This window comes from Arvicola amphibius, chromosome 5, assembly GCF_903992535.2.
Source record: "Arvicola amphibius chromosome 5, mArvAmp1.2, whole genome shotgun sequence".
Taxonomy (NCBI): Eukaryota; Metazoa; Chordata; class Mammalia; order Rodentia; family Cricetidae; genus Arvicola; species Arvicola amphibius.
In genome coordinates this window covers 5,182,238-5,195,858 of record NC_052051.1, presented here as the reverse complement: position 1 = coordinate 5,195,858, position 13,621 = coordinate 5,182,238, and the positions used below count along the sequence as shown (strand labels likewise).

At 45.6% G+C, this 13,621-nt stretch overlaps 2 protein-coding genes across 10 annotated transcripts in view; one reads left to right on the top strand and one right to left on the bottom strand.

Annotated features, from left to right (window-relative positions):
- LOC119815406 (putative serine/threonine-protein phosphatase 4 regulatory subunit 1-like) overlaps window positions 1-2,845 on the bottom strand; it is an 80,434-nt gene extending 77,589 nt beyond the window's left edge. For all 8 annotated transcript variants that reach the window (XM_038331519.2, XM_038331522.2, XM_038331520.1 and 5 more), the window contains exon 1: window positions 2,644-2,845. The gene's annotated coding sequence lies outside the window, so the exon portion shown is untranslated. The remainder of the gene's footprint in view (window positions 1-2,643) is intronic.
- A 320-nt stretch (window positions 2,846-3,165) lies between these two features.
- Window positions 3,166-13,621, top strand: part of Rab22a (RAB22A, member RAS oncogene family) — a 48,491-nt gene continuing 38,035 nt past the window's right edge. For both annotated transcript variants that reach the window (XM_038331527.1, XM_038331528.1), the window contains exons 1-2: window positions 3,166-3,446; window positions 4,813-4,892. In XM_038331527.1, coding sequence (XP_038187455.1) covers window positions 3,411-3,446; window positions 4,813-4,892 — 116 coding nt within the window. In that variant the 5' untranslated portion in view covers window positions 3,166-3,410. The remainder of the gene's footprint in view (window positions 3,447-4,812; window positions 4,893-13,621) is intronic.

Sequence of the window (13,621 nt, the reverse complement as noted above, 5' to 3'; positions counted from 1 at the left end):
ACTGATACCTCTTGAAAACTAAACATCTGAAAAGAAATATGGTCTCCTGAACACTGATGTATTTTTCACCAGGGTCTTTGGAAGCTAAATGCCTCCTAAAATAACTTACAGCATATTCAGAATTGAAATCCAGCCTTCCAATTCCTCCTGCAAAGGTCTGATCATTTGTGACATTTTCATCTCATTTTTAAAAACCTTTTACTATGGAAATTTTCAAATATGCAAAAAAAATGAAAGGATAGTCCCCAGCCACTAGCTTCTACAAGTACCAGCATTCTGCAATTTTTCCAGTGGATCCCTCCTCCCATCGTTTTGTTTGCTATTTGTTAGAGCATTTGAAAGCTCATTTCACACACGAAGTCATTTCACTCATGAATGCTTATTTCTGTTAGGGCTCTTCCTTTGAAGAAAAACATGATACCAATATCACCACCAAAATAATAAATAATAATTCTTAATGTTATCTAATATTCAATCTCACTTCAATGTCTTTTCTTTTCATACCGGTTCTGTTCAAGCAAGGATCCAAATATGACCACATACTGTGTGCTCCAGATTAGTCTCTTAAGTCTGTTTCCAAGTGCCATAGAGCCCTGGCATTCCTCAATCATCCATCCCTGGACGAACAGCTCTCATCAACAGAGACACCTCTTCAGCCTCTGTGCACTGTAAGCAAGCCCCGACTCCTTTAGAATTCTCTAGGCGACCCTAACGGCCCTACCACCCACCTGCAACCCCAGCTGAAAACCAGAATGAAGACTACCTCCCTCCCTCATGCGCTCAAGAGAATTCAGATGGCTTCAACAAGCCAGCCCCTTTTCTGGGCCTCTCTGGCCTGGAGACTATGGAAGGCTTAAAAGCAAGGCACCCACTCATCACGCCTTGGTTCTGAGATCAGCCAAACCTAATCAAGCATCACCAAGTAAATCAGACATTACTGTTATCAGTATCGATATGAATTTGCACCTACACCATACAGGGCATGAGGTTATGAAAAGGATGGCCAGAGTCCCTGCCCACAGGAACCTGACCTAAACCAAGTATCAGTGGTTCTCAACCTGTGGGTTGATTTGGGGTCACATATCAGATATTCTGCATGTCAGATATTTACATTTCGATTCATAAAAGTAGCAAAATTACAGTTAGGAATGGAGTAGCAACCAAATTAACTTTATATTCAAGAGTCACCACAGCATGAGGAACTATATTCAAGGGTCACGACATTAGGAAGATTGAGAACCACTGATTTAGATAAACCGCCCAAATCGTCCAAGGAGACAACAGATAAAGGAGCACCCAAACTGACAACCATGCCCCAACTCCTGGGTGAAGAGTATCTGTCAGGTCAATCCACACAGTGAGACAAAAAGACCAGAAGTCAAGAGGAACAAAATGTGTCTTCTTTACCATTTTATGCCACACTAGATCTTTAAGCGCTCTGACTCCCAGTCTTATTTGTAAGACAGGATAATCCCACTTACTTCCCAGAGTAGCAGCCACTGTTTACTGAGTGTTTATCGTGCACAAGGACTCATGTCACCTTCTATGGGGTTAATCTTCACAAAATCCCTCATTATGCAGCCCTGGCCAGCCTAGAACCCACCACGTAGAGCAGGCTGGCCTCAAATCCATAAAAGACTTATGAGGTGGGCAGTTCTTATTCTCATTCTGCAGATGAAATGACCAATTAGGCTCTAAGTGGCAGGGTGACCTGCCCCAGATTACAGCAGCTACAGTGCCACTAGACGTCACCTGGCGGCTCGCCGACTCAAGAGCTAGGCCTCCTCACCATTGACTTCTATTTTCTCTTCAAGTGTCAAGCGACATTAATAAAGTTGACTCCTTCTGGGTAAAGAGATAAAGTGTGCTCAACACTGCTAGGTCTACCCAAAATTCTCAGTCAACAGCAACTCTTATCAGTAGGGACGTGCTGGAAGGGAGGGAAGAGGACCAATAACCAGGAAGGCCCAGTTGACTATGGCTACTTTGGGGACTTGTGCTGGCCTCATATACCAGCAAGCCTCCCTGGGTTTGTTATTTTTCCGATATATCTCTGGTCCCCTCGGGCCTGTGAGGGAGATCCGGGGAATAGTGGCTGTTTCTAGTTCATCTTTGTTACCATTCAGAAACCCATCAAATGACCTGGCCAGGAAGAAGGAAAAAAAATATGTTGCTTAGAAAAGCCAAAGGTTCATTCATTCATTAATCACACATTCGAACTTGCATGTCGAAGAAGTTATCTCTCTCAGCTACTGTCCCTTAAAATAATCCCAGAGAAAAAGAGCAGGCTAGAAGGGTCAAGTGGAAGAGACCCACTGAAAGCGAGGGAAGCAGTGGGCTCCAAGAAGAGATGGAGCTGGGGCCACAAGTACAGGGCGCTCACACGCCCTGACGACTCGGGTGTCCGTCCAGGAGTGGGGCTTGCTTTACTTCCCTCAGCTCCCAGAGCAGCTAAGGGAGAAACTGACAGGAAGTCAAAGTTTCCAACAGATCCAAGTCCTGGCCAGGGAAGCAGTGTCACCTGAGGAAATGGGCTCGTGGGGGAAGGAAGGCTCGACCTGAGGTTCCCGCCCCGTCTAAGTGCACCCTACAATCCTCCAAGAGAGACCCAAAGAGGGGCGGGGCGCCCCAACTGTTACTTACAGTCGTCTAAGTCATCCTGCAAGTCCACAAAGTACAGGGGGATCTCTGAAAAATCAAAAGGCACACAAGGAGCTACGCGGGGCGGCGCGGGCGGCGAGTCCCGGGCTCGCGGGGATGGGACGGGGAGGCTCCCGGGGAGGGGGAGGGGAGCAGCTCGGAGACCCCGGAGCCTGGACCCACTCACCCGCCATCTTGGGATGGGCTGGAGGGCGGGGCTGGGGGCGGAGCGAGACCGAATGTCACGCCCCTCCGCCGCGCTCCGCCCACCCGCCTGGACCCGCTCACCCGCCATCTTGGGGATGGGTGGGAGGTGGAGCTAGAGGCGTGGCGATGCCACGATTACGCCCCACCCCGTTCCGCCCGCTCCTCAGTGGCGCCCGGGCCGAGCTGGAGGGCGGGGCGAGAACGAGGCTCCGCCCCTGATGCTCCGCCCATCCGCCCGGGAGCCGCGAGCCGGCCGCCCCGCCCTCGCGGCGAAGGTGGCTGCCGAAGTGGGCGGGGAGGTCAGGTGACCCTGCCGGCGTCCCAAGATGGCGGCGGCTGTAGCGCCCGGGAGGCCGAGGGAGTGTCCGGGCTGTTGAGGTGACTCCGCGGGGCAAGCGACGGGTCGGCCGGACCGAAGGGCGGCGGTGGAAGCACGGCCGCCCGGCGTGCAGAGCCCGGGCTGGGCGGTGCCACCGGTAGCGGCGCCGGGGGATGCTGGTGCTGGGCCGGGCCTGTCCCTCAACTTAGGGCGGCGGCAGGCCCGCACCCCTGGTCCCCGGACCATGGCGCTGAGGGAACTCAAAGTGTGTCTGCTGGGGGTGAGTGGCGGCTGACCGGGCCCCGAGGGCGGCAGAGGCCAGGTGGGCGGGTCCCGGCATCCCTGGGCCCCTGGCACCCCTTCCCGCCCTGTGCGGGACGCCGCCCCTCCGCAGACCCCTGGGCCGTCCGGGCCCCCAGGCTGTGCCCCACCCAAGGCCCCGAGCTATCGGGGTGGTCCCCGGCGCCCCAGAGAGGTGTCCTCTTACCACCCCACAGTGAAGCGGCCCGCGGGTAGTTTCCTTCCAACTTTGCGAGGGACTCCTTTGAAGTTGGCCACGTCTCTCAAAGTTAACCCCCTAGCTGGTCTTTAGGTTTTTATGAGCGCCCTTGGCCTCCTTTCTGCAGTGTGGGATACTTTTGAACTTTTGGAACGTCTCTGACACTTCTGCAAGAGTTACTTTCAAAAGTTTACTCTCCTAGTGGAGAAAGGAGGAGTCCATACCAGGAAGCTTCCAGGACTTTGAAGCTTCAGCTTCCGGTCCTCTATTGGTAGTTTGGCCATTCCAAAGCCTTCTGATGGTCTCCTTCCTGAGTTTCTGTTTTAATGACCGACTGAAAAGAATTCCAATAACTAGAAGTTTTTTGCCCCTCTACTAGGGTGGGGCTAGGGTTCATCCGGGATTACTCAGGCCCAGCTTGGAAGCGCAGAGTTTCCTGGTATATGTGAAAAGGCCAGCGAGTTGTCACTTTACTCACGAAGAAGCATGGGGTCTTTTTCTTCGTGGAGGGAGGAGGAGCATCCTAGTTATTGAACCTAAAACTTTGTACATGCTAGGCCAGCCTGTCCCACCCAGCCTTGTGTATCCCTAGCTTGTTTCTGTTTTACAGCAGGATCTTAAGGAGCTGCCGAGGCTATCCTTGAAGTCTCTGCATAGCCTCAGCAAGCCTTGAACCTGGAACTCCCCCGCTTCAACTTCCCAGATTTGCTGGGATTGTAAGCCTGTACCACTAGGCAGGCCAGCCTGGGTCTTTCAAGAGGTTCTAGTGTCTCTTAATCTTAAAAACTACAAAACCCTTCCCTAGTACTTTTTAACTATTTTTAAGAAAGTTTCCCACTGTATAGCCATGGCTGGCACGGAATTTGCTTTGTAGGCTAAGAAATCTTTGTACCACAGAAATCTGCCTGCCTCTGCATCCCAAGTGCTGGAATCAAAAGCATCCACTACTGGGCCTGGCCCCAATAATACAGTTTGAAGTAAAATTGCTTCACTGATGCATTGCAAAAGCCTTCTTTGTATCCCTCAACTTAGAAAATCGACAGATGCGGGTGATTTTTCTAAAATTCCCCACTTTATGCCACAAAGTGGGTTTGGGTGTCTGCAGATAGCAAGCTTTTCCTCAGTCACACATCTTACTCTCTTTCAGGATACTGGTGTGGGTAAATCAAGCATTGTATGGCGATTCGTGGAAGACAGTTTTGATCCGAATATCAATCCCACCATAGGGTAAGAGAACAAGTTTACTTAATATACTTCGTAGAATGCATGAAAAGTCATTTCAAGGAAAAAATGTGTTGCTGGTGTAACCCGTGTCATCTTGAGTTCAGTGAAATTTTGAGTTCCAAACCCTCTTGAGCAATGTAATACTGGTGACAGTAATGAAATTATAAAGTAACTTCAAAATGCTAGGTGTTTTTGTTTTTTGCTTTCTTCGGTCTCTAGTATTTTTGGTCAGTAAAATTCACCGTCTAAAGAGATTTTGAAGGTCTGATTATTTTTCATTAGGTGTGTGAATGTCAGTGTAGTGCCCACCTTGAAGGCCAGAGGAATCAGATGCCCACGGAGGTGGTTGTGAACTGCCTGCTGTGGGTCCTGGGAGCCAAACTCAGGCCCTCTGGAGAGCACTGCTTTTTACTGCTGAACCATCTCCCAGCCGCAGAGATTTAACAAAAATCTTTTCTATTTAAATGTCATAGGGGTGATCATGGGATTAATTCTAATTTTTCTGTGTGAGAACTTGAGAGCTGTGTAGACTGTACTATTAAATTAAAAGCTTAATTTAATTTAATTATAACTAAATAATGATTATGTACTGTTTATTCTGAAAATCCTGCCAGTGAAGTGGTTTCCTGTCTTTAAAGAAAAATTGTGTGTGGTTCATCATCAGGCTGTGCTGTGTCTTGGTGGTCCTGTAAAGACCATTCTCTGCCTCATAGGGAACAACTTCACCGAGAATTTGTTAAATCTCTGGGTTTCTTACACATTGGAGGGCATGCAGATGAAATCCACCACTCTGTCTATAGTTGCGATAGCATACTTCCAGAAGAACTGGGTGTGTCCACATGTTTGGAGTTGTCACCTCCCGCTCCTCGGGTCTTGTTGGTACCTGCATTACAAAGTGACAAGAAGTGCGGATGAGTCAGTGAGTGACTTACTTCATTCACACCGAGTCACAGCTGGAAACCCAAGGACCACAAATAGTGGTCATGGCCCAATCAGGATCCCACTGTGTCACAGGCTATTATCTTTGTTCATATTTTACAATAAAGACTATAAAGCCCCCTCCTTCTTTATCCTAGCTACCTTTCTGCTTCTAACTTCCTCTCCCTTGACTAGCACCCCAGTGATGCATGTATCTCTCTGGAGTTCTGGGTCCCTAGCTTTTCTTCACTTTCTCCCCTATCCTGCAGCTCTGCTGCCCATGTATCCTGGTGAATTCCAGCAGTATCCCCTGCTCTCACCATCTTGCTACTTAAGCTGGAAGAGAACCTGCCACTTTATCAGCTGTCACTCTGTGCAGCCCACTGTCAACACAATTCCACCCACCCCTCATGTCACTAAATCCACCTCTGGGTACTAGTCATGGTGGGAACACCACAACAAACCCAGTGGGTATTTTTCTAAAAAATTGTGTCTCAGCCATAAGGTGTTCGGGTATAGCAGTTGTTCTGGATGCTGGTGATTTATATCTGACTTCAGCAAACTGTAGCCTTGTGCCCTGCCTGCTTTGTTTGTAAATAAAGCATTGCTGAAGCAGTCACACCTGTCTACTGTTTCCAGGCTGTCCTGACCAAAGGCAGGGGTCCTGTGGCACAGAAAGCCAGGATTTGTTATCTGGCACTCTGGCACTTTATTTATTTTTGCAGCAGGCAAAAATATTTAGGCTTAGGTAGGACTAAAACTTAATATGTAGCCTAGGATGACTCAGTCCCCTGAGAGCTGAGATGAGCCATCATATGTCTAACCTGGTACTTTTTAGAATACATTTACTGAATCCTGATTTGGACATACTCTGTTCATATTATATAGCTTCCCTGCGGATTAAGAGAGAAGCAAGTTCTGTAACTATTGTGTAGAAAATAATTCTTTAACATGTCTCTGTGATGTCAGCACAAAGTAGGCCCTGACCTGCCTAGGGTTGCCTGATTCCTGCGGGTCCCATGGAAAATGGGAAGCACTTAATAACGCTGACATTTAAATACTGAAAGATGAGTGGATTATACTTTGTAGGAAGTTAAGAAACTGTGTTTGCAGAGGAGTATGTAACTTGATAGGAGTGAGAGGTAGCAAGAAGTAATCTGCACAGCCCGGGGAGTTTGAAGGGCCAGCCAGGTAGAAAAGGGTGTGAATTGAGCGAGGACAGAGAGTAAGACCAGGATGAGTGGCCAGCGAGGCTATTGAGACAAAGATCAGGCAAGGAGCCTTAAAGATGGGGAGTGAGTCACCATGATAGGTACAAACCAGTTGTAATGGAGTGAGGTCCCTTGTCTTTTCTGGTTCTTTCCCTCCACCCGTGAAAGAGGCTGCCTCTTTCACTGGTACTGCTTGGCGTCTCCTACTGCTGAAGTAAACCTTGGGCTTCTTCAAATCGTGTCCTCTTTGTTCCCAAAACATCCTTTCACCTAGGTCATGTGACCCAACTTCAGCTTCTCCTAGCCTTTTCCTTGGCTACTGGTCCAAAGCTATGGTTTAGACTTAGCTCCCTAAAGAAGTGGATGTCTCTCCTCTGCTCCTCAATGTCTTCTTCCCTGATGGCCCAAATGAGTTATGGAATAGGGAAGAGCCTTGGCCGCAGAGAACCTTCTTGTTTGTGAACTTGACTTGGGACCTCAGTGAGTGTCCACAGTGAGCACTGGCTGAGAGAATTTCCACTCCAGGCTGCTGTTGGATTTGTCTGGCTCATACCTGCTTTGTGGTGTTTGATGAGGAGTCACTGAAGATTCACTGGTTTAGCATAGGAAGTGTTGGTAAGTAAGTGTTGGTGGTAGCTGGTAAGACATCAACCACATGCTATAATTCCATCGCTCAAGGAACACATGAGGAGGATGAGGACCCCATTAGAGTCACCACTGTGATGAGCTATAATAATCCTTGGAAGCTCATTGTGTCCCTTGGGTGTGCTGGAATAGAGAGGTTGCCGTCACTGGGCAGGTGGGTCGTTCCCACACTGTTAACACCAAATTCTCTCCTAAGAGCCAACCTGGAAGAGATTCTACTCACCAGGTAGCCTGTGCCTATAGGTGATCCACAGATACCTGGGAGCTCTGCATGCTTATGACTGTACTTGTAAGCAACCACTGGAAGACTTGGACCCCTGTTCCTTTTTTCCTGGGGAGGGAACAGGACTAGCATGTCCTCAGATACCAAAGACACACCTTCTCCTCCTCCCAGCCAGTCACCACAGTTCTCATCCAAACCTCCACAGTGTCATGGAGGACTTCAGAATGAAACACAGATTCCTCTGGATTGTGGCTCTGCCACTTGCTAGCCAGTTAGTTAGCCAATGGCAGTTAAATCTATAATCTGTTTCTTCAACAAAGTAAGGGTTAGTGGGACCACCTCCTTATTGTTGGGAGGATTCAAAATAATGCAGGTAAAGTGTGAAGCAAAGAACTGGAGAGACATTGGGGTCAATAAATAACACAGCTGTTACTATATCTTGTTTTTTTAATGCTTTATGATTGAACAGAAGGACTCAACATTCTAGGCAGGCATCCTGTAAGTTGTATCCCCAGTATGCTTGGTCTCTAGGAAAGTGAAGGCAGGAGAATGGGAAGTTGCAGGCCAGCCTGGACTACATAACAAGCTCCTCTAGGACTGGGTGGGGTGGGGTGGAGAAGAGCAGTAGTTTTGCAGAAAAGAATGGTGTCCTAGGGCTTTTAAGTTCATCTTATAGCCCTGTCTACTTAGACCCATTTCTTAGAGGTAACCAGTGTTGCCATGGTGTGCAGCTATTTTCTGATCTCTCCTCCAGTTCCTCACAGGCACACACACACTGCACCCCTCCTCCCACTCCCACCACCAATTTTAGACATTATCTACTGATTTTTCTCTTTAAAATGTGGATCCTAGCTGTCCTCCCACTTCCTGTACATTTGTCTTCCCTCCATTTTTCTATTACAGTTCTGTCATCAAACCACAGCATGGTGAATGTTTAAATACACACACTCACACTCACACTAGGCCAACTGCGTATTTCCCAGCTCTCACTGTACTTAGTTGTTGTGGGCTTGTTAAATTACATAAGCTCTTTGTGCCTGTATTTGCATATTGGGAGTACTCTGTGATACTTTATACAGGTGGTTGTGAGAATTGGGTTAAAGCATATAAACATGGTGCAGAATGGCACGTGGTGTACAGTAAACATCTTAGCAGTTGTTATTTCATAATAAGCCTGTAAAGCTTAGAGTTTAGGTGAGCGGAATTAGACTGTAACCCTACTGCTTTTGAATATTGTGAGAATAGTCTAGCAGTGTGTACATTGGAGTTCCCATTGGATGTAAAGCACAGTTGAGGTCTGTGCCAGATGCTATGTTCTCACTGAGGACTGTTACTTAGAATTCTGCCGTGAACATTCTTTAACGTGCCTTGTGTGCCCTTGTGAATTTCCAGGGGCACACACAGGCACATACAGTCCTTGCCATGACACCACTGCATCAGAGCTGTGCATCTTCAGTTCTAGTGGGTATCTTGAAGTATTCTCATCCACCGGCAGCTCTTGGGTGCTTGGATGCCCCGACCCTCCACAGCTTTGTGTAAAATAACTCTTACTAGCGTCACCTAGTCACTCTTCTGAGGTGGAGGGGGCTATCTGTTCTAGTGTCTGTTTCTCTGGTGACTACAGAGACTGGATATTTCAGCGTTGTGTTCAAACCATGGACAATTTGCTGGTCACTCACTGCCTTGCATGTGTCACTCTACCATCTGTGTCTGGCAGTTTTGTGTCCCATTGTGTGAACGGCTTTCTGGTGAACAGAGTTCTCTCCTTGATTGTGTTCACCCCCATTGCTTGACCTCTGCAGTTCCACCCTTGCACCACCCAGGCAGCTACTAAGAAGCTTCTATCAGTCTTCTTGATCTTCAGATAATTCAGCTGCTGGCTATATACTTCTAATAATGTTTTGTCTTGAAGGCTTTTTTTTGAGATTTAACTCATATTACTAAATGTATTACTAGCATGTACCTTTATCTTACTAAGTAGTGTGTTCATTGCATGGGATATACCAAAATGTATTCACTGGCTAGTTGATAAGCTAAAATAGAGTTTACAATTTTTTGCTATTATTAATGAAACATATTTATTTGGACATAAGTTTTCTTTTAGATATATATCTCAAGTTATATTATCTAGAAGTGCCATTTCTGGGTCATGTACTAAATATTTATTTAATTTTCATTAAGAAACTTTCAGATTTTTCCAAAATATTTATATCATCTAGGTGTAGTGATACACACCTTTAATCCTAGCATTTGAGAGGTAGAGGCAGGAAGAACAGTGGATTCAAGGTCAGCCTATTGTAAGTAGTAAGTTCAAGGCCAGCCAGGGCTCTGTAGTGAGACCCTGTCACAAAGCAAATACTCATTTTGTGTTCCATCCAGGACAGTAAGTTGGGATGATTCCACAGTTTTCCAAATCTATCAGTCCTCTCTGAAATGCCAGCCACCCTCTTGGTCTGTGATGCACTACACTGGTTTTGATTTGCAACTCCCTACTACTGCCCAAGGGTGTGCTCATCTTGTCCTGCACTTATATTGGTCTAGTTCAAAGTGTGTTGTTTCATTTCTACCCATCAGTAGTGTTTTATGTCTTACCAGTGTCTTAAGAAGAACAGTTTCTTTCTGTTTTATTCATGGCATCAGCTTGTGTCCTATATATCCAAGACCAGGATTTTCTCCTATGCTCTAGATTTTGGTTTTTAGTTTTAGTTTCGTTTCTGTGTTTTAAGACAGTCTCGATAGGTATCCCTGGCTGGCCTAGAACTCGCAGAGATCCACTGCCTCTGCATACATTTAATATTGGGATTAAAATGTGTGCCGCCCAGCCCTTGATCTAGAATTTCCGTAACTTCTGCTCTAAGATTGACCTTGGTCTGTTTGTCTTACTGTGCTTGCTGTGTGAGGTAGTACTTTCCCCATGGTCACTCTGGGCATTGGCTGCTGGGAACTCAGTATCTGTTCGTGCCTTTGCACCTTTGTCAGAAATGGGCTGATGGAGTGGGGGATTGGTTCCAGTTTTGGAAATGTGGCAGTTACTGAATTGTATTACTTTTCAAATTTGTTTTGTTCTTGTAGGCACTTTGGATATGTGTATAGATTTTTAGGGACACAATGCCTAATTCTTTGAGCATCTACTGAAAATCTGACTGGGAACCTTCTGACTAGTTTGGGGGAATTGATAACCTAGTAGTATTTGTTCTGCTCTGGCCATGAACATGATGATTCCTCTGTTCCTTAGGTCTCAGAGTGTATGCACTCTCCCTCTTTCGTGCACTCGCCCTCTCTCAACACATGGACAGACAGACAGACACACACACTCCTTAAATTCACCTTGTAGTCAAAGCTGATTTTGACTTTCTAGTCCTGTTCTCTCCGTCTCATTAGATCCTTTTCTTCCTGTTAGCATTTTTAGTTGTCACTGTACAAGCCTTGTATATATTTTACTGAGTTTATCTCAAAATGCTTCATGGCTTTTGTTTGCTTTGCTTTGGGATTCTTTGTTGGTTTGGGACTTTTCTTTTTGGAGCAGGCTGTTTGGGAACAGGGTCTTGATGTGTATCCTAAGCTGTCCTAAAACTCATAATCTTCCAGCTTCAGTTTACTACTGTACTGTAGATAGTCTTTCTTCATTTTAATTGCATGCTGATAACATGTAGACACAAATTGCTGTGGCTTTGCCTAATTGAGTTAGCTAAGGCAACCTTTCTGAGAATTCCTTGGGCTTTTCTCTGGTACACAGTTAGTCACTGTGGTCAGGCACTTCTGCCTTTCTGGTTCACACACATTTCCTTTTTCTTCTACTTCCTTACTACACCAAGGAGATAGGTACAGTAAAGTTAGGACCCACCATTGAGGTGTGGACAGCCAGGCCCTTTGTCTTCCTAACCTTGTAGCAAAAGGGACTCATCTTGCCTTTTTATAGTTAAACTCAGTGGCTCTCCTGCTGCAGACTATGGATGCCTTCTCTACCCAGAGTTAATAAGAAATTGATTTTGATTTTATTAGGATATACATATGTAATTCCTCTTTTTAGCCTAGAACCTCCTCTATCCTAGAAAAGGTTGTGTGTTTACTTTGTGTGAGGTGTTGGGTGAATGAATGTTAGCAAAGACGCGCTTATTAATAGGGGTGTTTATATGGCCCTTTCTTCTGTTGCCTGCACTGAAAGGAGTATTTGAACTCTGAATGATGGTAACCTTTATTTTTTGCTTAGAGTGTTGTGAAGTCTTTGTTCTGAGTGTCTGTTATGTACCATGGTTTCTTGATATGCACTCCAACCCCACCCTCACTTCCACTCCCAGTAAGAGTGCTTGGTCTGAATCTGCTTGGGTATAATTTAGGCTCCCTGCATTCTGTTTGCATTTCTTAAACTTAACCTGTTGATAGGTAGGTATTTCAAGCAAGCTTCTTACAAAGTTTCATTCAAGTAATTTTGCTCTTATATGCACTCTGCTAACTTGAACTTAGCCTTTATGGCTTCATGGAATGCCCCCTTTTACTTGGAGTGTTTAGACCTATAGTAGCTATGTAGTAGAGTTGCTACTAACCACATGTAAAATTAGGGTTTTCGGTCCTGCTGTCTACATTTTAGTCCTTGTCAGGAATGCTGTGGTACTAGTTTAGACCCTTTAATGTATGGTAGCTGTCAATGTGTTTTGGTTTAAATTTGCCATCTTGCTGCCTTTTCCTATGTCTACGATTCAATTTTATTTCCACTGCCATCTTGTCTGACTACCTCCTATACAATAATGAAGATGAAAACGGTTGTTGCCTAGGGTTACAGTCTCTGAATCACAGTTTGTGTTCAGACAATAGCATGGCTTTGCGTGCTTTGTAGGTGCCTATAAGCACCTTCTGTAGCTTTTGTGCTTTGTTTTCAAGGGACTGCAGTGAGCTTGTTGTGCAGTAGTGGTTTTTTATAGATGTCATTCGTCTTTTCCATTCTCCATCCTTGTGCCAATAGTACAATCCCTCTTTTTTCTTTTTAATCTTCATAAAAAGTTCCAATGTCCAGTGTTGGTTGAATGTTCTGTGATTCAAGAATGTCTTGGCTGCTTTGGGTCTGTTACATTTCCATATAAATGTTAGCAATCATATCATCTGTTTTTGCACACACCAACATGATGACCCTTACTGTGGTTTTGACTAGCCTTCCATTGAATTTACAGATCCATTTAGAGAGAAATGACATGGTAATACTAAATGCTGTAGCTTATGAATATGGATTATCCTTCCATTCCCTGGGCTTTTATAGTCATTCTCTGTTTTCTCTGTAGTGGATTTGCACATCTGTCATTAGAGTTATTTCAAGGGGGTTGATGTTTTTAATGCACTATTTTGCTGTGAAAGTGGTACCTGATTCAAATTTTATGGCTTCTTGTTGTTGTTGTCTTGTTTGGTATGGTGGGGTTTGGTGTGTAACCCTGAGCTTGGAAACATCTTACCTTAGCCTCCAAAGTGCTATGATAAAGGCATGTACCCCCACACATAAAACATCTTGGGTTTTGAGCTTCTCTCCAATGACCTTCCTGAATTTGCTTATGAATTCACTTCCATATGGACAGTTTTTTGTGTTTTCCGTGCACATTTTTCTGCCATCTGGGAGTGAGGCTTTGTTATAGTAACTCCTAAGCCTTTGACTTGTTATTTCTGTTTTTGTTGGTTTCAGCAGATTTCCTTAACAATGTCGATGAGAATGAGTAGTGACTGAGTACTCTGACAGCGCTGTGATGGTGCTG